General features: G+C 40.4%; 2 protein-coding genes across 8 annotated transcripts in view; one reads left to right on the forward strand and one right to left on the reverse strand.

The window, feature by feature from the left end:
* Window positions 1–10,723, reverse strand: part of DOCK4 (dedicator of cytokinesis 4) — a 432,206-nt gene extending 421,483 nt beyond the window's left edge. For all 4 annotated transcript variants that reach the window (XM_078440451.2, XM_078440457.2, XM_078440464.2 and 1 more), the window contains exon 1: window positions 10,327–10,723. In XM_078440451.2, the coding sequence (XP_078296577.1) occupies window positions 10,327–10,363 (37 nt within the window). In that variant the 5' untranslated portion in view covers window positions 10,364–10,723. The remainder of the gene's footprint in view (window positions 1–10,326) is intronic.
* A 182-nt stretch (window positions 10,724–10,905) lies between these two features.
* The window catches only part of ZNF277 (zinc finger protein 277), a 113,307-nt gene continuing 99,184 nt past the window's right edge, over window positions 10,906–25,028 (forward strand). The window contains exon 1 of one of the 4 annotated variants that reach the window (XM_060632902.3): window positions 10,906–11,046. In XM_060632902.3, the coding sequence (XP_060488885.1) occupies window positions 10,956–11,046 (91 nt within the window). In that variant the 5' untranslated portion in view covers window positions 10,906–10,955. The remainder of the gene's footprint in view (window positions 11,047–25,028) is intronic. The other 3 variants (XM_060632903.2, XM_060632905.2, XM_060632904.3) reach the window with 3 other exon arrangements.

Below are 25,028 nucleotides of genomic sequence, written 5' to 3' on the forward strand. Positions count from 1 at the left end.
ACATGATTTATACATAATGTTTCCCCTTCTAATGTGGGGCCAAGAATGCAAATATCTATATTTGCCTGGTTGTCTGGATCAATTTCTATGAATTACAGATGGGAGTATTAAGTGAAATGGAGAGTGCAATTAATACACATCTAATTCTCCTTAAAAAAGCAAATTGAATAAAGGGAAAACTTTAACTGGGAGTGTAATTTTGTAGGAATGCTCCTATCTTTTTTTAGTGTTTATCATCCAGATTGCTGGAGAAAAATCTCAGTGATTTCTCCTACCTTCATTCTTTCTAGAACTTAGTCATGTTTGGATTTCCCTGTTTCTTTGAGAATCCAGCTAACCTTTTAGGTCTGCTATCAAAGAAGCCCCACCAACTTTGGAACCTCAGAAGAATAACCAACACTCTCCTCTCCCCAGGACCCAGGCTGGGGCTATGTTTAAGTTGCCCCACATCCACGCACACCCATGTTTACAAAACATGTTCACCTCTGGTCACCAGTGACAGATAAGATCCTGTATTTTGGAGAAAAGAAAAAGATATAGAACCAAATCTTTACATTTCTGCCTAAAGATTCCAGGGAGACATTTTTAGGCTAATGTCCAATTAATACTCTTATAAAAATAAACAAATTGCTTGGTTTATGAAATGGCTCACAACTCGGGGGAGGAAAGGTTATCAAATTCACCTAGAAGAAGACCTGTTAATTTCATATCCAGAAGCATTCCCACCAACCTCCCTCTCACCAAGCTTCTCTTTCTGGCACACTTTCAGGGGACATGAGTATGGGTGGATAGTGCACACATGTATTAGCAGTTTCCAACAGCCTCCCCATATGAATGTCATGCTCGCCCCTCTTCCTCCCCAGCTGAGAAACACTCATGTTTTAGTTTATTACAAAGTGACAGATGCCTGTTTCCAGATTTAGTTGCTTTCCTTCTTCTGTAGGATGCAAATGTGATCGCTGACTGATGCAGCCTTGGGTCTTGAACCTCCCTGCAGTGCTTTGAACAGTGCTGAAAAGAAAAGTCTGTGCTGAGTCCTCCTTATAGGCCTTTCTTCGAAATCTAGTTGATGTGCACAGCTCTAAGTTCCCAGCTAGAAGCCATCATGTACCACATGCAATGGTTTGCAGCAATTCAGACAGGATCATCTCTTCTCACACTGCTTCCTTCTCTGTCACCAAGAGACTGTAGGCAAAACTACAAAATCCATCATGCTTTGTTACTGAAGCACTTCAAGGGCACCGATGAAATCACTTTTCTCAGACCACAGTACACTTCTCAAAGACAAAGTAAAGTGGCATTTTCCATAGACTCCTTTCCACCCACCCACCCACCCCGTCCTAGTAGTTTCTGGAAGTGGTTATCCCTCAATGGAAATACAAAGATGGGGTGGAAAGAGAAGGACCATAGATGCCCCAGGCGATAAAGGAAACACTCCAAGTTGAAAGTATTGACCTGACCTCTAACTGGTGACCTGGGGAGAACAATGAGAGATCTTCCTACCCAGGTCACTGAAGGTGTTCTGCTTAATGAAGGAAACTCTCCTCTCACCAATCCATTTTCTTTTTTTGAGAAAGAGAGAGCTAGTGTGAGCAGGGGAGAGCATCAGAGGGAGACAGAATCTTAAGCACGCTCCACACTCAACACAGAGCCCCACGCAGGGCTCAATCCCAGGACCCTCGGACCATGACCTCAGCTGAAATCAAGAGTCAGACGCTCAACCAACTGAGCCACCAAGGCACCCCACCAACTAGTTTTCTTAATCCAATTCCACCTGCCTTAGGGAAACTACTCCCAAATTTTGGCAATAGACTCTCTGTCAGATGTAATTTTTAATATTCTCAATGTTTGCCTGTGTCCACCTACTGACGTTTCAGTGAGAAGTTATGACAGGCTACATTCGGGGAGGGGAACTCAATGCTGTCTGAGGCTAGAATCCCTTATCTCCAATCACGTGTTTTCAGGAGTACAGTGGTATACTTTCAAGAATTCCAAATCTGACCTTCTGGTTCGTAGGAAGTATTATATATTTACCACACACACATAAAACCTGTATGTACTAATATATTGTTTTGGAAATCTGAGCATTTTCCCATATTTGGATGAGCGCACACACTTACATACTGTTTGAGGGGTGTGCAAACATTGTTTATTGAAATATTTGTTCATTCTGTTCTTCAACATCCTGTTGGTGAAATCTCACAAACATGCCCAATCTGGTGTGAGATATTTGCTTGGGAGAGAAATGTCACAGAAATAGAGATAACTGATGCCTTAGCCAGGCAAGGCACTAATGAGAAGCAAGAAGAGACCATAAAATTTAGTTTACTACCAACTCTACCTGGACAGGTAATATTTCTTCCTTTAGAATACCCTGTACCCATATTAATAAAGTGCTCCATGATGACTGCTCTTTGGAAATTTAGGGGCTGTCACTTAAAACTTAGAATGAACAGGCAGACTACATAATCAAAATCAATACAATTAATAAAGTCTTATGTAGGTCGACCACTTCAGTCATCACTCATAAACTGAATAATTTTCTAACCATACTGGTTAGTCCAGAGCCTCCGTCCTTTGCTCCAGACTCTGCCCACCAGCTATGGCCACCTGAACATTTGACAGACATGGCAAACTCCAGGTGGCCAAAGAAACTCCTGATCTTACATCATTAACCTGTGCTGCTTACAAAATTGTCTCATCTGTTGAAACCACCTATGTTTACCCAGTTGTTGGAGCCAGAAACCTGGGGGGACATCAACTTCTTCCTTTCCCTAACTCTTCCCATCCAATTACCAAGCCCTGTTATTTCCTGTCTTCTAACCATCTTAGATCCTTCCAGATTTCGCCATGGAAGGATTGCTAAACTGGTTCCAGCATGTCTCTCTAAACTCATCTACTGCAATAACCTCAATTTTCTCATTTTTATGCCAGCCCCCTCTTCTACAAGCACCAATATGTGTGATATAAACTTTAATACTGCTCCTATTTCCAACAAAGGGAGTTTTTTAAAAAAGAATTCGCTGGGGACACATGGGTGGCTCAGTCAGTTGAGCATACGACTCTTGATTTCAGCTCAGGTCATGATTCCAGGGTCGTGGGATGGAGCCCTGCATCTGGCTCAGCACCGAGTATGGAGGCTGCTCAAGATTCTCTCTCTCTCCCCTACCCCTCACCCTTGCTTTCTAAAATAAATAAACTAATTTTAAAAAAGAATTTTGATAATCCCCGTATTCTAACAAAAGAATTATTCTCATCTGTGCATTAACTCTATCTTCTCTATGTGCTACACCTTCTATAGTTTCAGGCATAGTCGATATTCACTTTGATTTCTTTGGTCACTTAATATTTGATACATGAAATATATTTGGGAAACAGTATTATTTATGAAATTGACCAATTTCATGAGTATATGATGCTCCGATGTGCTAATAACCAAAACTGGTTAAACTATAAATAACTGGCATCTATGTTATTTCACAAACAACACGGTGAAGAATAACTTCGTACTTAAAGAATTTTGTTCCTATTGATTTTTTTTCATATAAACTTTGAGGAGTGGGATCACAGATTCAAAGTCCTACAAATAATTGTTGTATGAGGCAATCCTGGCACAGGGGGTCATGGGGCAGTTCCCCTGTAATACTTTCTGGGTTCCGATTCTAGCTCCACCATTTGTTGTATGACTTTAGACAAGTTATTTAATCTCTGTGACTCAATCTCCTACAAAATGTGAGTGATAACTGAATTTTCTCCGGCAGAGTTGTCACAGGATTAAATGACAACACATGACAAGCTCTTAGAACTATACTTCACATATATCAAGTGTTCCGTAAATGCATGCTGGTTATATTAAATACTAACCTGATCTTTTTGGATATATATATATATATATATAATATATATAAAATGTATATATATATCAATATATATATAATATATATGTGTATTATAATATACGTATATATAATATATATAAAATCTGTATATATATTAATATATATAATATATATGTATATTATAATATACATTTATATATATATACATACACACACATATATATAACCAAAAAGATCTGGTTGTATTTAATATAACCAGTAGGATAACCCATATCAGTTTTACTGCAACTTTATCACCAAAAGATATTAACACCTTTTTTGGTGGTTCTTATTTAATGAGTAGCTATCCAGTGATTATCTTAGCACACTTTTTTTTTTTTTTAAGCCAGAGGCAGTGGACACCTGAAACTAAAATTACATTGTATGTTAACTAACTGGAACTTATTTTATTTTTTTTAAGTTTACTTATTTTGAGAGAGAGAGAAAGAGGGAGCACAAATGGAGGAGGAGGGAAGAGGAGGGAAGAGAGACAGAATCAAAAGCAGGCTCTGCACCACCAGTGCAGATCCTGATGTGGGGCTCGAACTCAGGAACTGTGAGATCATGACCTAAGCCAAAACCAAGAGATGGCCATTTGACCAACTGAGCCACCCAGGCATCCCTTGACTAACTGGAATTTAAATAAAAACTTAAGAAAAATTTAAATGTACAAAAATTTTAAAAATAAATAAATGTCAGAGAGAAAAACAGTTGTTCCTCAAGTAAATTTAAATATCTTAAATGAGGGTCACCTGGGTCAATCAGTAAAGCATGCAACTCTTGATCTCAGGGTTGTGGGTTCAAACCCCACAGTAGACATAGAGTCTACTTAGGAAGAAAAAAAGACAAAAGAAAAAAATTAATTGCTCAGATGAAAATAGGTTTGGAGATCTTTACTTCTTTATTCTTAACTATTATATATACTCTGGCCGAATACATTACCAGTTTTTTTATAAAAACCTGCCTTTTTTCTTCTAATAATGATCGGCAAGCAACATGAAAAAAGGCAGAAAATAATGGGTGGTAATCCCACAATTGACAACTTATCTCAGCAGACTTAATCTATTTATTCTTGTTATAGTAGCCAGAGATCATTCTCAAAGGAAATTATGGAGAAAATATCCAAAATTGGCCACTATGCAGTTCATACCAGCCCTTGTCAAAAAGATCCTAACTGGAAGATAGACATGAACTTGGAGAGATGATTTCTACAGTGCATGTGATAGCTTTGGATATTTGTTACATCTTTAAAAATAACAGCACATAAAAAGGCAGATTTTGACTATGTTGAAGGAAAAAAGTATGATTATTAAACTCTAAGTCAAAAATAAGCACAAATATCTAACTGCTAAGAAACCAACAAAACCAATGTCATGAATGAACTCGAGTAGAAACCCAACAAGGTCTGAGTTCCAGTCCTTCCTGTACCGCAAATGTGATACCTAGAGAAATGCCTTTCAAACTGTAGGTCAGGATCCATTAAGGAGTCATTAAGTCAAGCTAGTGATGAGTTCTGTTTTGTTTTGTTTTTTAATGATAAAGAATAGAACACCACACAGAATATGAGCAAATATTGCACTGTATGTGTATGGGCTGGTGCTAATGGTATTTGTGTATCTACATTAGATGAGAAAAGTAGAGGTGTTTCCTATTATGGATGATAATATGGACTAATAAAACGGTCTTCTATTCAGCGTATTTCCAAAACAAGATTGAAAGCCACGACGTAGAATCAGTCACTTAATTTCTGTGAAGATGCTTCCTCATCCCTTAAATGGAACTTACCATTCTGTTTCAGAGACTATACCCGAACAAAGTAACTTCACTGTATTTTTTTTCAACTATAAAACATGGTATTAATATGTTATGGTTATAGAATTTTGGTTGGGTTTCCTTAGAGTTTGATGTTACTCTGCCATATATGCTTGCAGCATCAAGTCACTATGCTAGAAATCCAGACATCCAAAGATAATTCTGAAAATGTGGTCTCCTTAAGAGTACAGTTGGAGACCAGAAAGTCTAAAATTTCTCAAAATCTGTATAATCTCCTTTGCAGTATCTACCATACCACCTTAGGGGGGCACGGGGGGGGGGGGAGGGGTTGGGAAAGAGAAAAAAAAAAACAAGAATAAAGAGAGGAAAGGCAGCACCTCTGTGTTTCTAGGGCCTCGTGAAATAATCTTCACTTAGTAGAATGACCAGAAGAGGGAAACATGTGTATACACCATTCCCACAGGCGGCCGCCAGCTCAAGGACATCAGCTGCCATCCTGCTGCCTGCATAGCTCTTCAATGGTACTTGGCCTACGGATATAAATCACTCCTCTTCACCTTCCATTTAAGTGTAGAATCCTGGGGACACCTGGGTGGCTCAGTCGGTTAAGCAACCAAATCTTGATTTCAGCTCAGGTCACATCTCATGATTCAGGAGTTTGAGCCCCACAGCTGGAGATTCTCCTTCTCTCTCTGCCCTTCCCACCACCCTCAGAAAAATTAATTAAAAAAAAAAAAAAAAATAGAATCCTGTGCCAGGCTCTAAATGTCACAATTTCGGGCAGCATACCATTATTTATCCATACACGTTATGTGGATACACCATGGTACCACAAAGAGGAAACATTTTAAGACACTAATACACTAATACCTAAGAAACTGAAAACAGCTAAGAAGATAGGTACACTCACTCCAACTCTTCCACACAAGCTACCATTAAAGCACCCATTTCAAGGAAAAGGTATCATAAAGATTCCATATAATAATAGAAGGTATCGCTTCCCCTAAAATAGAGAGAGCTTTAAAAAGGAATGGGATTCCTACTTGAATGAGAGCAGAACACTTCAAGAGAAATGGAGGACAGGAATTCTTTTGAGGACTCGATGACACAAGGACTAAATATGTCATTTTTAAAATGACACTCATAACCTTCAGATCAGCTTGTTCTGAGTTTTGCTTCTTGTCAGGCTCATGAATTTTATGCACTGATCAATCCAGCACATAATATCCCTCTAAGCTTAAACAGGCGCACACATGTAAAACATCTGGCCGGGGTTGAGAGGTGCAGTTTGCAGCTTAGTGAGATATGCTGGCTCACCTGGGAACCCTGTGCAGAAATGGCTGCTGAATAAACGAACACAGAAATATATATGCAACAGTCCTAGCATAACTTTCTCTGTGACTAATTCCCACCCCTTTAAGGGAGGAAAGGGAGGGATGTCTGATGAGGGCATGCGGGAAGCAGGTAGTGATCATAAGGAAATTTGTGAGGGGGCTACCAAGAACGTTTTTGGCACTGCGCGTGGAGTTCTTACTAGAGAGAATCAAACAGATTGAAAAATGAACAACCAGCACCTTGGTTCTGGCAGCCTGCCAGGTAGCTTTTGCTTACCTTTGATCCTGGTTAAAAACGATGCGGGATGTGTCACAACAGAAGTGTCTTTCTTTATAACAATCTCTACACCATAGAGGTATCTTTCTAACCAAAGGACACATTTGTTTGGAAGAGCTCTAAAGAATATTGGAAAGGAACTTGATCTCATTTGACCAAGAGGCTGGGACCCAGAAACGTTAAGTGACTTACCTAAGGTCACCCAGCTGGCAGCACTGTCTAGCTTTGGGCCAAGAGCTACCCAGAATTTCCCAAGATAAAATATGTCCATCATTGTGCCTACTAATATGTTTTTAAAGAGACAAGGTCTCCTCTCCCTCAGGACTACAGCTTTATCACTATATCTTCTAATTCCCTAGAATCAGAACACTTTGGTATAAAATTAAGCAGACATTGTTTTAAAACCATCCACCAATTGGGTGGGGAGAGTGCCCACATGTCAGGTTTGAAAAGGAATTTCTATCTCTGATACATCTTACTAGGCATGACATTGAAGAAAGTTTATCCATATTTACAACGCTGCTTGAAACTGAAACATAAAGACACATAATTATCTCATATATAATTGATGGTGGATAAAAAGCATCATTGGAAAAATATACAATTTGCATTAAAACTTCAGGTATTCCAAGTTACAAAGACTAATTTATTTCATAGAATGAGGAATTACATTACTACTACACCTGATATCAGCCAAACATTTGTGTCTATAAAGTATCTTTTCTTTCGTATTTATAAAAACTAGAAAAGAAAGCACATGCACTAGCCAAGGTTAAAAAAAAAAACAAAAAACTTGCAGCATAGACAGCTACAAATAGTGCTCTCCATGGTGAGAAATAAAGTCCACACTTAAGTATCCTAGCAAAATTTTCACCACACATACACACACACACAAATGCACACGCCTAACAGATGGATTCTAAAAAACAGCTAAGCATTCCATAAGCCAAATGCTCAAAAATTAATAATAAAAGATGGTTAACATTCCTGTATGTGTGATATTGTATAAATGAGCAGACCCACCTCTGTCCTCACTTCTCATCTCAACCTCCTTTTCCCAACGCTGAGCTCACCCTCCCACCTCCCCCTACTCTGCAACCAAATTACAACCACCCAAAAGCAAGGTGTCTGCTGCAGCCCAAAACATTTGACCGATAATATCCGGTTTGCCATTCCAGGAAATCCCAGAGTGTGTTTTAAGCCTCTGCCCAAGGCTTATAAAGAAAGGCGAGAGAAAAACTAATCAATACCAGCACCCAGCTGTGACCTGGCACATAAAGAAATCAAGAAAATAAATCCCATCCATAATCTGTATAATTTAACACTTGGAAGAAAGCAACATCTGGGATCGACTCCAAGCGGGACAGTGTTGCTGGATGGGTCTGTTTCTTCCAATGAGTGTTAAACCCAGTGACAAGGGGACACTCCAGTTCCTCACCATTTCAGCAAAGGCAATGTCTTTCCCAGCAAGGGTTAATCTACCCAAAAAGGTGGGGGAAAGTGGACAGAAGGAAAATAACAACCACCAACATCTACTCCTTGCCAGGACAGTGCCTGGCAAAGGTTCCCATCACACTTTGAAGAGAGGGAAGGCTGGAACCCCTTCCCAAAGGTGGGTCCAGGACAAACTATTGTCTTGCTGAACAGTCACAAACAGAAAGAAAGCTCATTAGCTTTCATTGACTTTGTTTAATCTTACAGTCCTTTCAGTGGACTCCAAAGTCCTATTCCCATGCAAAGTTTAAAAAAAAAATCTCCTATGACTAAGATTCCCTGGAAAGGCTTTCCACATTGTCTAAATTACAGGGAAATTAATTTAGAACAGAAGCAGATACCTACACATCGTCTAAATCACTAGATCTGTACCCAATTAAAAAAAGAAAAAGTACACCAATCAGCAGAACGGGGCATTATAGGGAATAAAGACTGTTAGTAAAATCCAAAATGCTTTCTCCCTGTTAAACCTTCTGAGAGGTTATAATTGCATTTGGCCGCTGCAGGCTTGTCAGAGAGCCTGGCTTCTTAATAGCCACAACCTTAAAAGGAGTAACTGTCAAGGGGCGACCCAGCTGAAATCAAACAACAAAAACAGGAACTGTAATCAGCCTGAAATGGGAGGAGGGAAAGGAAGGGAGACTCCTGTATTCATCAGTCAACATTAATGTCCTTTGTTGTTCACCTTTACACTGAACAGCGAGCATTACCCTGTTCCTTCTCCTCCGAAAGCCAGTGTCAGGGTAATGCTTTCCCAAAAGCTGTCTCCTCGCCTCGAAGACCCAAGGCTTTCTGATTTCCCCTTCCCCATTATCACTCCACAGCTGTCCTCCACCAACCCCCAACGCGCTTACCCCGGGCCGAGAGGGTGGCCAGAAGTAAAAGCATTGCTGAAATACCCGTTCCCCTCCAAAGACCAAAGAGGCGCAGATGTTGAAATTTACAATCCCCCCAGCCCCTAAACACTCACACCCCATAAACCCGGGATAGGAGGAAGGAAGGAAGCTAGGGTCAGGCTCGGTCTGTCAGAGCGGCTCCTTTGAGGACAGTGCCACATTCCGCACTCCGGGAATGTCGAAGGGAGCCGGAGGGAAGGTTTTGCGCCCCCCTCCCCTTCTGTTTTGGGGGTGTTCTCTCTGCGCAGTACTTGTTGTCTCTCTCTCCACCCCAGGGAATCGTTGCAGCCCACTGCCCTCTTTGGGGAAGAAAGATAAGGAGGGAGAGGAGCGGAACGCCGTTCACCCTCCTCTTCAACTTGACTCACACACGCCCCGTCGCCACTCCAAACTCCGCAGGCAGAGCCCGCAGCAGGAGGGCTGGCCGCGCGCTCCCCCAGCCGTCCCGGCACTCCGGGAGCCGGTGCGGGGAGCACCGATGGGGCGGTGAAGGGCGAGACCCCAGCGCATACCCCACTGCCCGGAGCCGGCTCGGCAAAGCCCCAAACCCGCAGCGCGATGCCAGAATTAGGCATTTCCAGCCCGGCAGAGCGAGAGGGGCGCAGGGGCAAGGACGCGAAATGCGCACCCGCTCGGGCCAGAGCGGAATAAAAGTTCGCCCCGCGGAGACTTACCCACGCCGTATTTCTCGTGCTCCGTAGGTATCCACATGGCTAAAGGGGGGTCCGGGGTCTTCCGGCTTTGTAATCCCCGCGCCTTCTCCGTCTCACAACAATGCACAGCTCCCGAGTAGCGGCTGCAACGCTGAAGCCCCGCGGCTCCGCTCGGGCTGTGAGCGCTAGGCAAGGTCTGCGCTGGAGGCTCCCGAGCCCGGCGGTGACACCGCTCCGCTGAGGCTGCGCCGCCCGCCGCTCTCCCGGCGGCGGCTGCTCACAGTCCTCCGACGCGCTCTTGGGGACCCGGCGGCGCAGTCATTGTTCTGATTCACTGAACTAAGCTACAAGCCAGGGTACTCTCCGGCGCACCCCCGCCCGCCAGCGCCTCTTCCAGCCCTCCCTGTCCCAGAGTCCCCACAGCACGCTGGGAATTGTAGTTCTGGGCCGCTCCATCACGGAAGGGGGCGTGGCATCAGCGGTTGGGGGCGGGGATTAGGCGCCGCTCTCCGTGTCCTATTGGCCTAGAACGTGATGGCGAGGCGTGGACGTGGAGGAAACCCCGCGGTGATGGGGGGGTTCGCCTCCAGTCGCGTTTCCATTGGTTCCGGGCTCGCCCAGCTGCCCTCCCTTTTCTCGCCTGCCTTGTAATGGCTGCTCCCGAGACCCAGGGGGCTGCTGCCCGAGGGGAGGAGGACTGCAAGAGCAACCATAGCGAATCTGGGAGTGTCAGTTATGAGGGTGAGTACGGTTCCACTGAACCGTAAGTGGTCTTTTTCCCTCTCTCTCCGACCAGGATTGCAGCTGACCGCCAGGCAAACCCCAGGAGCCTGCCAGCTCTAAAGCCACCTGAGCGCCAGGGATCCATGGGAGGGGCCCAGCGGGGCGGTGTGGGGTCGGAAGCGGATACTTGGTGACGGCTGTCTGGGTGGGGAAAAGAAAATGGGATGGAATGGGCTTCCCGGCGACCAGAGAAGCTCCCTGAGCGTTTTTCTTCGGTTTGGAGCTCCCAGGTTTGCGCTTGCTGCCGGGTGGGTGTGTGTCAAGTCACGTTCGCGCATGTGTGATTGTAACTCCGGTATTAGCTCTCTCCTCTCCGGTATCCTGCCTCCGCCTCGGTTTGCTTGGTTTGGCCTCGGGAGATATGTTTTACTTGTATTCGGGCGGTTTTCCGGTTGTAGATTGGTCACTTCTCTCCACTCTACAGATTTATTCAATTGCTGGCAAGAGCGGCATCTGAAGAGAAAGTGTCTCTCACAGCCTCTTTGGTAGCTCTTGACCGCCCCAGGCGATCGCCAGGATTGAATGTGGACCCATGCTGAGTTCTCCGAGAAAGAGGAAAGGAAATGGTATTTTGCAGTCTTGGCTTCAGAGAAAATTTGAGGGTGGTTATGAAAATCATCGCAACTACTTTGACGCTACTTGTCTTTGAAGTTGCCCTCTGATCCACTATAGAGATCATAAACCAAACTTTGAAAGCTGCCAGGGGGATTGATTGTCTTGAGGATGCCTAGCCCTATTCGTTTACCTTTAGTGCATCTATCCCCGCCCGCCTCCCTTCTTTTTTTGTCTTGTGTAATTTAACAAGTTGTCTTTTTCTTTCTTTCTTTCTTTTTTTTTTAATGTTAATTTATTTTTGAGAGAGAGAGAGCACCAACAGGGGAGGGGCCTAGAGAGAAACACAGAACTGGCTCCAGGCTCCCAGCTGTGAGCACAGAGCCTGACACGGGGGTTCGAACTCACCAACCTTGAGATCATGACCTGAGCCGAAGTTGGACGCTTCACCCACCAAGTCACCCAGGTGCCCCAACAAGTTGTCTTTTTCTATTTGACATGGTTTGGGGGCTTAAGGTTTCTCTGGCCTTATTTGAGATTTTTTTGGTTATTTTGTTTTTGTTTTCACGATTAAATTGACATTTAGTTTTGAGTGTTTATCTCAGCACAGAGATAAAGTGCAGTCTCCTCCCACTGCCCGTCAGTGGAACTACCTATCTCTGAAATTATTTTAATACCTCTACCAAAGAAATCTTTGATAGGCTCCTGACTTGAAATACTTAAGCCCACACCTGACCATTTCATTTGGGGGCTCTTATTTGGTGGTAAGATACTATTAAGGTTTTCCAGATTCTCAAAGTTCCAGAGGGCTACCTGTTTAACATTTAAAGATGAAATCCTTGGTGAATTTATCCCACGGATTAACTCATATAAAAGAAAATTGGGAGTTTCTTCCAAAAACATTGTTGGACAATTAGATATCATTAGTTATTTAAAATTATGAAATTTTTCATTATAAATATTTGAAGCCATTCAGAGGTGTGTAAGTTAAATGAAAGTTCCACCACCACACAGTCCATTCCCAAAATAATGACTGTTAAAAGTTTGTTGTGTGTTCTTTCTGACATATTCCTAGATGACACACATCTGTATTGTTTTGATTTTGAAAAATAAAAAGAGATCATTGTATGTAAGCTCAAAGATCTGCACCCCCTTCTCTCCCAATGATCTGTATATTTCTTCCATGTCAGTATATTTGTTGCTTCTTTCTTTTTAAAGACTGCCAGTTGTATTCCATAATACAAATGTACCATACTCTAACCATTCCTCTATTAATGAACATGTACTGTGGCTTTAGTTTTTCAGTAATTTGTAGTGAGCAACTTCATATACATATCCTTCCCCTCTGGCAAAGAACGAATTTCTTGAGGATTTCTTGAGGAATTGCAGGATCAAAGGTAACACAGGTTTAAAATTTTAATAGATACCAGATTTTTCCCTTTGAAAGACGTCAGCATACACTCCTATTAGTAATATATAAATGTCCTTTTCCCTTGTGCTTACCTACTGTGAGGAAATCATTAATCAAGGGCCAATATTTAAATGACTATTGGATTGAATTAAGTAAGTGCTGTAAAGCATAATTCTAGGTTCCAATTTCTTTTCGACGACAGTATGGAGCAGCAGTGAATTTGAAGTATCTGTAACAAAAAAATTCCTCACTGTGGTTCGTAATTGACGAGTATTCTCGCTAATTGTTATCAGTCAATGGGAGAGCTAATGGTTGAGTTTTATGTCTTTCTTGTAAGGTTGTCACTAAAAATCCCCTTAATAATCTATGTATTATTCTGTAACTTTATCTAAATTGTTTTCAAAGCCTGCAAAGTGTGATACAAATTTCAGCTGGAAATAATGATACTGAAATTATATTCATATTTTTTTGTTAAGCATTTACTTAGGTTCTCAAAAATATCTTTCCCTGAAAATCATTAATTTCCTGAAAACTGCCTCTTTTAGGAGGTTTCACTATGGTTCTAATTAAAATATCAACCTGTGTACTTAATATCCTGGAGCAGAAGAGTTCTGCTAGAATGAATCTCTGAGTGGTGTGCAGGCAGGGATAGCACCTTACCTGAGATCTGAGGCTCCGTCCCTCACCAGGAAAGCCCCCGATCTTGCACAACACTGCTTTGCATACATTTGAACTGTAACTGGGATTTCATATTGTCCTCTAAAGTTTACAACAGATGGTAAATGGACTCAATTTCTCACACTTTGGGATGTATTACTGGTATTTTTTCTTTTGCTGTTTTTAGTTAGAGGCAGTAAGATAGTACATATAGTTTATTAATTGACAATACTTCTAGGAAATGTTTGAGACGGAGCTGATTTCTGACAGGGTTAATCTGTGCATCCATATTACAATCTGCCATAGTTAACTTTTTTCCCTGCAAATGCATGCTCAGTAGATGACAATCATGGGAATGCTGCTTTGGATTTAGAATGTGTTTCCTCTGGAGACCTTGTTAACGCATTTGCAGTATCTCTAGAAGGAATGGGGGTAGCGGGTGGTGTCAACTCCTCATTCTTATATTTGCTATTTCGATAGGTAGCATCAAGCCTTAGCTAGAAACCTAGGGAGCATCCTTGATTCCTATCTTGCCCTCAGGTCCTGAACCTGACCAGTTACTAGGACTTATTTTTCTGTGCCTGAAATAATCTTTTGAATTTGTTCTTTCTCTTCATCTCTTTAGCCACTCTTCTATTTCTAACCCTCACCATTGCTGCTGAGTTACTGTGTCCCCCATCCTCCAAACTGTGTTCTTGGGGACCAGAACTTTGACATGTTTGGTTTTGTCTACCCAAGCCTGTCTTGGAACCCTGTCAGTGTTTAATCATTGTTTAACAAGAAATGAATTCTAGCCTGGATGATTGCAAAACCTTCCTGTTGATCTCACATACTCTTGACTTTTGCCTCCTTAAATGCATATTCCAAAACACAAATGTATGAATGCGTCTTCACTTCAAATCTTCAGTGTGGCTCTAATGCTTATGTAATGAGATCTCAATTCTCTGCATAGCATTTAAGATTCTAATCTACTTTTCCAGCCTCATCTTCAGTCACCCTGCTTTCCTTCCCGCATCTTCATTATCACACTTAGCATAGCAGACTGTAGTTATTTATTGGCAGCTTTGTCTTCCCTGGTAGACTGTGAACTTCTTGAGGGTAAGAGTTGTCTTATTTTACTTTTATGCCAGTGCTTATCAGAGTTGCATGAAGTGAACACTCTAACAGTTTAATGGTTAAAATGTATCTGAAATTTATTCAGAGTACTTCGAATGGCAGCTATTTTACGCAGAGGAATTGAAATCAAGTAAAAAACTGAGTATATGTTAGGTTTATGAAAGTTATGCACACCAACTAGAAAATGCAGAAAATATCATCATGAAGATGATATTTTGTCACAGGTAGTCATAATTAGCCTTTTGACATAAATTTGCAGTCTTCTTCTTCTTCTTCTTTTTTTTTTTTCTTTTTTTTTCCTTTCTTAATGTTCATCCGTTTTTGAGAGAGAGAGCACAAGCAGGGAAAAGGCAGAGAGGGAGACACAGACTCCAAAGCAGGCCCCAGGCTCCAGGCTGTCAGCACAGAGCCCAACACAGGGCTCAAACCCACAAAACGTGAGATCATGACCTGAGCCACCCAGGTGCCCCTCCAGTCTTTTTTTAAGTAAAGTATTAGTGTTGTATAGATAATGATTAAAAAAAATACTTTACATCTGTCCTTTATAACCTTGAACCCATAACTTAATGAACTGCTGCATAGACCTTGAAATCGGTGTCGCATCATCTGCATGGCAGTTATCTGGTTTTCCACAGTTTGTCATCTTATTTCTAGCATTAATGCTTAAATCCAGTCTCCTACATTTGACAAGACAGTGGAAAGAGAACTAGACCCTATCTTGGAAAAACTGTATTTAAATGTCAATTCTGGTATTTATCAGTTGTGTATGACTATTGCCTATGCTGCTACATTTATGAAAATATAATACCTACCTTGCAGAGTTGTGATTATTTCATTCAATTATGTATTTATGACATGCCAGCACATTTCCCTTTAGCAGCTTGGAATTGAATAACTATTAGTTGTTTTCAATATAAAGATATGCCTAAATGAACGATGAAACTGCCTGCTTTCTGATTCTGTATTTACTTAGGAAGCAGTCTGAATTGTGGTGTAACCGGGGAGAAGCTTAGGAATGTGTTGGTGATACCTGTTTAGGCTGCCCTTGCATTCCCGGGAGTTGTCAGGGTGTCTGCTTGTGCTCTGTACTAGTATTGCAACTATGCGCTCTGAAAGCCTTTTATATTATCTTCATACCCTTTCTCACCCTTACCCCGTGCTGCCCCCTCACCCCCAGCTCCCTAAACACACACCCACGTTCAGAGTCAGCAAGAAGCTCAGATAATCTTGCATACTGGGATGGCCTTGCAAGGTACAATCTGGAGAATGTCACGGAAGAAAAAAAATTATAGAAACCTCCTTCAGAACATCCTTTATTTTCCTATAAAAATATTTGGGAACTAGCTTAGCTTGCAGGATATTAAGAGGAAATTATAAAAGAAGATATTATAATAATGATGCTGCTAATATTTGTTGAACAGTAACTGTGCCAAGTACTGTTTCAAATGCTTTCACAAGTCTTAGGTCATTTCATCCTCACAACATCCCTGAAGTGGATACTTGTATTATCCCCTTTCCATTTACAACTAGTGCAAGAAACTGGTACAAGAGTGGCTTGCACAAGGACACACAGCAACAGAAACAGAACTTTTATCCTACTTACTGTTATAATGATGTCTTATAGCAACTACATTCCATTGGATAACGTCTGAAACAGACTTCCCTTAGACCTAATTATGTTCCAATGCTAATGTTCCTATAGGAAGGCAATGTGCTATAGGAAAAAGAGGATGTGTGTACATATTGAAGTCAGGCCAATGTAAGATCAAATCCTGGTTACTTACCAGCCATAGGCAAGGTAATCAGCCTCTGAACCTCAGTTTCTCATGTGTAAAATGGGTAAAATCCTATCTGTCTTGCTGGAATGTTGAAAAGATGAGTGAGATGATGATACAGTAGCCTGGTCTTAAATAAATGGTGACTCATTTCAGACACAGGTATGGGCACATCGTTGGCACGTGTGCCACAGGTGATACAGGTGATGATTTTGAGTGCTACAACCTTATTGTGTTCTATTTCATGACCAGGTTTCTGTTGAGGGATTACTTGGACTATCAGACGTAGAATTTACATACACTTCTCATTATGTTGACAAAGACCTTCCATTCATGCAAAAGAACAGTGCTGTCCTCCACAACACATACCCATACACTTCTGCTCTTGAACAATTGAAGATAATATCGATCAGATTCATGTAATAAAAATTATACTGTCTCCTACACATAAATCCATGAGTAAATAGATACAAAATAGTATACTGCCATCTCCAATGATTGAATCTTTAAATGTTACTGTTACCTGTTCTTGGAGAACTTTGCCATAGAGTTGGGGTTCAGTTTTACTATGATTTATTTAATAAACTCCAAATGGATTGGTATTTCACTGAAGGCATCTTAACAAATTGCTGTCTCTTCCTGAAATGTATGTTCCCACTGACCTCATTGACCCAAACGTGAGCAGGGCAGCTTTTTCCAAAAGTGGAGATAGATTTGACCACTCTTGTGCCTTTGTTTACAACTCAGCCACTACTCTTTGTGCCTGTGTCATTTATTTGTAAGTTAGTCAGCTGAGGCTGGGTGCCATCTTAGCTCTAGGAACCAAGTAAAGTTTCTAAAATTAAACAGGATTTAGACCTTTGCTTCCTTTGGGGAAGAGGTATCAACAGTTGAGAAGTGGTAGAATATTTCAACTGGTATAAGTCAATGTGGGATACTGTTGGGCTTTTCCCATGTTTTCGTACCTTTGAATTACTACATTGAGTAAAAATGTGTGGGAGGAAAAACTGGATTCGAAGTCTGAAATATTGGGTTCTGATTGTGAATTTGCTGCTTTGTAGCACTATGAACATGCGGAAAATTATTGAACCTCTGAGTCTCCCATTTCATCATAAAAATGCTGCAGTTAAATTTAAAAAACAGACAAAAGTGTTGCAGTTAAGTCCTACCTTTTTGGGAGGTTGAGTGAAGCAGTGAATATAGGGAGGAGCGAAGCAGTTGCTGAGGATGTATCATAAGAAGCTGTGGCGGGTCTTTGGAATTGGAAAAAAGTGGATTCAGAAGTAACTGCCAGTTACAACCTGTGTGACCTTGCACAGGTTGTTTAAGCTCATTATTATTATGACAACTGCTACTAGAAAAGTCTAGACATAACTTGTAAATAATTACAAACTAATCAACATTACAGTTTGAATTGAGACATACTCCTGATTTTATTATATGGAAGCCTTTAAGGATAAGGACTGTCACATACACCTTGGTGTCCCTACATCTTCTACAGTGCCACACTGTGATGGCACTTGGTGTTGGTTGAGTGGTGACTGGGTCCCATGCAGCACAAATGAGGAAGAGCCCCTGGCTTTATCTATGGGAACATTTCAATGTAGTTGGTGGGGCTTTGCAATTATATTTTATCAGAGCTAATTGGAGAGGCCTTTCTGTTTCCATGTCACACTGTGGGAAGAAGTTGATGCATTTGAATCTGCAGTTTGTTTGTATTGACTGAGGAGCTGAAAGCTTTTAAATGTGTTTATTTTTAAAAGAAAGGAAATGCCTGTTCTGACTCCTGGTTTCCCTAACACTGTCCTCATGTCATGCTTTTTCTTAACTGAAAGACAAATCTTCCCCCAAGTAATTATAGAGACCCTGCCTTATAAAAAATTTTTTAGTGTTTTTATCCAAAAACTTAGAGCAATTTGTTTTTTAAGCGAAGGACCTCAGCATTGTGATTGTGGTTATTTATTTAACACAATCTTCTGTTATGTAACAAGCTGCTATTCACCAGTAATAGCCAATTAGAAAAGAGAATATCTTGTACTCCTAAATGTAATTATCATTATAAAGCAATTAATAGCAAGAACTGTTGTTGATCAGTAACACAACATCAATCAAGCTCTCTTTGTTAAAGCACCATACATCTAATTTCCACAAATGGAGGAGGGCAGGGGTAGGAAAAGAAGATGAAAAAGAGTCTGGAAGCTTATTGGAATTTTTTAAAAACCAGTTTGTGAATGATTTTTGAAAGCTTTATAAGTATGCACCCACATGAAGGAAAGTAATGCTAATAACCTACTAAGACTGGGATTTTTTTCTAGCAGCAGTGATCAGAGATAGTATTGTTTCATGGAAAGCTCACTAGACAAGGAGGCAGAGACCTGAGTTTTAATCCTACTTCTGCCTCTAACTGTCTAAGTTTAGAGAAGTTATTTGCACTCATGGTTTGTAATGAGTAATTGATGAGATAATTCATTTATATTAGCATCCTTTCAACTGCATCTTTCAAATATCAATAAAAGAAAGAGAAGGTAGGTGTAGCTAGGGAACCCAGTTACACATATCCTAGAGTCTGTGTAAAAAAGAAATATATCTGGATATTCCCTTAAGATCTCATTGCACACGTGAGTTAACCAGATATATTAACGTAGAAAATTTGTGGAGAACCACTGCAATCGATGACTTCTAGGGTCTCTACTCCAAGAGAGTATGGCTAGATCATTAGGACACATCCCATCTCATTCTCTCCCCTCTCCTTTCCATTTTTGTGAATCTAAAAGAGCTATTTTTTAAATGTTTTATTTATTTTTGAGAGAGAGAGTGTGACTAGGGGAGGGGCAGAGAGAAAGGGAGACAGGATCCAAAGTGGGCTCTGCACTGAGAGCTAAGAGCCTGATGCAGGGCTTGAACTCATGAACTGTGAGATCATGACCTGAGCCAAAGACAGACACTCAACCGACTGAGCCACCCAGGTGCCTCTAAAAGAGCTATTAATAGTACTGAGACTTAATTCTGAAAATTTTATTAAGCATATGTGCAAGCTTCTTCTAAATGCTGTAGATATACAGTGATGAAAACAAGATAGCTCTTGTCATTGAGGCTCTTACAGCTTAATAGGGAAGATATAAGAAACACATCAATAACTATAGGGGCACCTGGGTTGCTCAGTCGGTTGAGCGTCCGACTTCGGCTCAGGTCATGATCTCACGGTTCGTGGGTTCAAGCTCCACATCGGGCTTTGGGCTGGCAGCTCAGAGCCTGCTTCGGATTCCGTCTCCCTCTCGGTTTGCCCCTCCCTTCCCCCCCCCCCTCAAAAATAAATAAACACTTTTAAAAGCACATAAATAATTATTTTACAAGGTAGAAAATGTTAAGGACCATCAGAGTGATCAAGATGGAGTTGAGTCAGAAAGAGATTAAGCCCAGCAGATGGTACTATGTCTTGAAGTTGAATAAGATTTGGACATAAAGAAGGAAGAGCATTTAGCACATGCTTAGGCAAAGGGAGGGAGTACAATAGAAAAACTAAGGGCATGTATGGCAGATAACAAGTCAGTTCATTTTGCCTGGAGAGAATAGTAGGTAAATAGGAGCAGTGAAAAGAAGTTTGAAAAGGCAAGTTCAAACTGGATCATTTACTCTCAGACATTAGATCCTGACTCTGCAGTCTTGAGGGAAGAGAATGACAAGATCAAAGTTCAGTCAGGTTAACAATGTACTGAAGAGTGCAGGATGAGTCAGGAAGTGTGGGTATTTGCCAAAGAAAAAGATCATGAAGACTCACACTAGAATTTAATAATATGCCTCTGTTAATGAAGTCAGGTGATAGAAATTCCTGAAACTAGAAAAATATGCTGGGACACAGCAGGTGATATATGAAGATTCTACCATTGATAGGTTGAGTGTCCGTTTAGACCCTGTGATGAGGAAGAGACTGCAGGCAGAGAAGGCCACATAGATGATAAAATAGGCATCAATTAAGTCTAAACGGGTCTAGAACTGTGCTCAATTCCAAATACAAGGAAAGATGGGGATTTTTAGCCAAGGAGCAGGTTGGGGGCAGGGAGGTGGAAAATTACTAAGAGGAAAGATCAGGTGGATTCTGGCTAAACAGACTTAACAAGATTCTTGCTAAAGGCAAGCCAGGGTGAAATATCAGATAATGAGATATGACCTAGAGGATAGTAGAGGATGAGGAACCTCATCAGATAGGGAGAATGGGGGATTCTCTCTAAACTGACTTAGAATTCTTGTAAAACCTGGGCTAGCAAGGCCTAATGAAGAAAAGGATTCAGAGGAGCCTTCAGGAAGCCAGAGTCTGGTTAAGGAGAGAATCTTTATCAGTAGCAAGAACGCAATCACAAATAAACTGGAGTTTAAGGACAAGCCATTAAAAGACCTAAGTTAAAAGGAACATGGATTCTGGATGGAGGTCAGATCAGACAGCTTATGGAATCAGGGCAACCAGTTGAGGACTCAGTTGCTGGAAAAGGTATGCAAGTTGAGGCTTGGTTCCAAGAAATTAGTCACATGCTCAACAATGACTAGCATCCCAGACCCAGATGGAGATGAGGCCACTGTCTTGAGGTGGTCCCCTGCTGGAGCAGAGCCAAACTGCTAGTGGATTTAGAGACCCCTGCCGTGCTGATTGGCAGTGTTGGCAGAGGCCTAGCTCCAGGCACCTCATTACATTTGCCCATATGGCCACTGAACTCCTAACCCTGAGCTCATTAATCCTGAATAATCAACCAGTTGTAATATAATTCTCAAGTATAAGGTAATAACACCCTTTCTTTCTCATGACCCCTAGATGACATGGAATGTGATGCCCCAGAGAAAGATTCCTGTTCTTGATCTTTTTCCTTGTGAAACATCTTAGAAATTATTGGCAGAACAGATCATGTTAGTAATGTCCCCCCTGTTAATGCGATATTTTTAGGTATCAGTATTTATAGTTGTTTCTATAAATAGCACAATTCTGTTTTCATTACTTGAAACTCCAAATACATCCAGCCATATGAATTTACACATTATTACAGCCTAAATGAATTAAACTTTTAAGTAATGGACTGAAAAAAAATCATTTTTTGTTGTCTTGCTTTTGAGAGATTTCATATAAAATTGTGTTCTCATTGTTTTTATTCATCTATGTGATTGACGTGGGTGGGGCTAATGTAAATTTAGTATGCTGTTCATGGTTTTAGGGACAATATTTCAGGAGTCCAAAGAATTAATTATAAGACAGAAGAATGTTGTAATACCTTTTTACACAAAGAATTTCATGATCAAATAATTTTCAGCTACTTATAGCTTCCTTCAAGACTTTAATGTTGCTAATTTTTGTGACCAAGAGATAAATATTATACTGTCATTTCCCAAATATTTGACCCCACTATCTTTTTCTCAAATAGCACACATTAACATTTCATGGGATACCAGTCTTCCATGGAATTTGATTTGGGAAATGCTAGTCAGGGTCATCTTCCTCTTAAGCAGATCGTATTTATTAAGAGCTTAGATTTCCCAAAGAGTTCATCTGTAAACCTCTTCAAAAAGAGATCAGTCACCCAGTGTATATAATAATAACCATTGTCATTCATTTTTATAGCTTTCCTATTTTACTTCAAGCACTTAATGGGGGGGGGGGGGGGGGGCGGGGAATAAGCATAGAGTAGTAGGCACAGGATTAAAACAAAACAAAACAAAACAAAACACTATTTGTTCTCCCTCAGGGAGATGTAACATCCTCTAAGGAGCATCCCCTCGCCCCCGTTATATCCAGAAAGCCAGAGTTCTTTTGAAAATGTCTATGGTAGTAATGAAGTAAGTATTTATATAAATAAAACTTAGCCCTTGAGCACAATGTGAGAACTCTTCAAATCAGTATCTTTTGTTTTTTTCATATTAGTATCCCTTTCTCAGTACATTTGAATTAAGATTCGAATATTGAACAATGAAAAGGAATGTGTCCCTAAAGTAACCAATTTCTGACCTACTGTTCCAGGGCACTCAAGCCTGTGCTTCTTATTAAGTCAGGTAACCATAGCTATTTAATACATTATTTAAGGTTGTAAAAATTTAATTTACATTCCTCTATCAACTTTCATTGACTTGAAGAATGTAGGTTGGTTGCGATTTTTTTTAATTGCCTATGTGTGGCATCATTGTCAGAAATGTCAGAGTTTCTGAATTACTGTTTATTAATGAAATGATGAATCCAGGCAGCTCTTTGATGTAAAATCCACAAGTGTGATGTAGAGGAATTTTTTAATGAAAGGTTTTCTAAAATAGCTTAGAAATGATTCATTGGACCATTGTTATTCACTTCTAGTTAGCAGTATTCAGAGCCAACTGGCAAATCTCCATTTCTTTAGGATTCTCACTTAAAATGTGATTTCAGAGTAAACTGATTTAGGCAAGCAGCATATAAGTGAAATTGTTCTCTTTGTCTTTCCACCTTTTTCTGAAGTTTCATGTTTGTTGTTACCTCTTGTGATTATACATTAATCAGATTCTGAATTCATCTTATGTATAGATAGATATCAAAAGTTAGTATAATATTATTAATATTAGCTGATCTTTGGACTCTGCTGTGAAAATCACACATACTTGTGGAAACTCAAACACACTTTCATATACTTACTGGGCAACATTTTTTTTTAAGTTACAGCTTTCATAAGTTACATTTTATAAATATTGTAACCCTCCTTGTAAATGTAAACTCCCTCCCTTTGTCTTTCTGGTTAAGTCCTATTCATATTTAAAATCTTAGCTGAAGTGTTGCCTTTTATGTAAAGCCATTCTTGAACCATAGATTGATTTAGCTATATACTTCTTAATCATATAGTTACTTAGGAGAATCCCTTTACCTGCTTCTGGAGAAAGAAATTTTAATTCAAATAGTTCAACTGATATACTTAGTTTTCAAAGGCTGCCTGTAACAAATTACCACAAACTGGGTGGCTTAAAACAACAGAAATTTATTCTGCCACAGTGCTGAAGGCCAGAAAGCTGAAATCAAGATGTCAGCAGGGCCAGGCTCCCTCTGACGGCTCTAAGGGAGAATCTGGCGGCATCAGGGCATTCCTTCGCTTGTGGCAGCATAATTCCAATTTCTGCTTCTGTTTTAATACGGCCTTCTTCCCATGCCTCTTTGTCTTCTCCTTTTCTGTCTCTTAGAAAGACTTCAGTCATTGCATTTAGAGCTTACCCTCATCCAGGATGATCTCATCTCAAGATATTTACCTTAATTGTATCTGTAGAAACCCTTATTCAAGATAAGGTCACAGTCTGAGGTTCCAGGTGAGTATCTCTAGAGTTACCATTCACTCCACTACATATATTGAAGATATTCCCTTATTTCCAGATAGCCTTCTTTCTGATCCAGCCAAGGAGTGTGTGTACAGGTAAGTGCTTGTTTTCAAGTTGGGGAGGAAAGGTCCTCTCTCTCTCTCCGCCTCCCTCTCTCTCTCTCTCTCTCTCTCTCTCTCTCTAGCACTCTGTAGAACATGGTATCTACTACTGGACTTTATGGACATTGGGACTTATACATTGACTTTGTTCTCATGAATATTAAACTTTCTAGAAGGTTACCACCGAGGAATCAGATAGAGCTTATTAAAAATTGGTAGTCTTTTTTATGCTGGGGCTTTTCCATCACTGTTACTTTTTACTTTCCTTATCTTTTATCATTTAGGTACTTCAGATTTTACATAGTACATGCTAAGTCCTTTTGTTAACTGATAGCTATTGTCCTTTGTACATACAGCCCCTGAAATTTGGTCTCTTCCTGAGTTTGAGAGTATAGTGTAGTGCAAAGAACACTAAACTTACAGACAGAAGAATCCAGTTCATGTTTTAGATGTGTGACTTTAAATAAATTATACTGCCTGAACTTCTGTTTTCTTATAACTAACATTGAAATAATAATCTTTCTTATCTGGCAGTTTACTAGTGAGGTGTTTAAGAGATGAATTTTATAAAATGTAAAAGGTTATATGAATAAAGCATTGGTATATTAATGTGTTTGAAGTGACCATCTTTGGATTTACTGATTAGTGCCTTTGTATCCTGAGTATGCCTTTAAACTCAGTCACTTACCAGTTAATCTAAATATTTATAGAATACTTGAGCTGGGGTTGACATAGGGATAAGTCATTTGGAAAATGTTTTAAAAGGACACAACTGTGTCCTTCTGTGTTTCTGTCTTCTTTGAGCTTATAGTCTTAAGTGGAGAAGAGACACACATGTCAGTAACTATGCTAAGCTCCCATTAGTGGATAGAGGAATGAATAAACAAAACATTTTCTTGAAAGGGGTGGTCATAGTTGGCTTCATGGAAAAAGTGAGAGAGACCTGGGGCACCTGGGTGGCTCAGTCTGTTAAGTGTCCAACTTCTGCTCAGGTCATGATCTCACGGTTTGTGGGCTCGAGCC

Source organism: Panthera onca, chromosome A2 (genome assembly GCF_046562875.1).
Source record: "Panthera onca isolate mPanOnc1 chromosome A2, mPanOnc1 haplotype 2, whole genome shotgun sequence".
NCBI lineage: Eukaryota > Metazoa > Chordata > Mammalia > Carnivora > Felidae > Panthera > Panthera onca.